We start from the raw sequence: 287 nt of genomic DNA, 5'->3' as shown, positions 1-287 counted from the left end.
AACCAAAAAATAATCCCAATCTCTCTCTTCACACCAGACGCCGACCTGACCCGTAGCGATGGCATCTATTCCCGCTACTTGCCAGCCATTCCCGCTGATTCCGGCCGCTACGCTCTCTCCGTCACCGCCACAGACAACTCGGGCACAGCGCAGGTCATTACGTCCTCAAGGCCCCCGCCTTCATCTCGTCCACGTGTTTACTCTCGGAATCACGTGCCGTATTCGGGACAGATTACTGCTGTCGGGACGCAGTACACGCGGGCGAGGACGTATAATCCAGGTGAGGG

The 287-nt window shown here is 57.5% G+C and overlaps 1 protein-coding gene across 1 annotated transcript in view; it reads left to right on the top strand.

Moving 5' to 3' along the window:
- LOC119585958 overlaps nt 1–287 on the top strand; it is a gene marked incomplete in the record, with an annotated part of 71,494 nt that overhangs the window by 66,587 nt on the left and 4,620 nt on the right. The window contains 1 exon segment of the mRNA XM_037934672.1: nt 34–280. Coding sequence (XP_037790600.1) covers nt 34–280 — 247 coding nt within the window.

The sequence above is a fragment of the Penaeus monodon genome, chromosome 20 (assembly GCF_015228065.2).
Source record: "Penaeus monodon isolate SGIC_2016 chromosome 20, NSTDA_Pmon_1, whole genome shotgun sequence".
NCBI classification, from domain to species: Eukaryota; Metazoa; Arthropoda; class Malacostraca; order Decapoda; family Penaeidae; genus Penaeus; species Penaeus monodon.
This window is presented reverse-complemented; position numbering and strand designations above follow the sequence as displayed.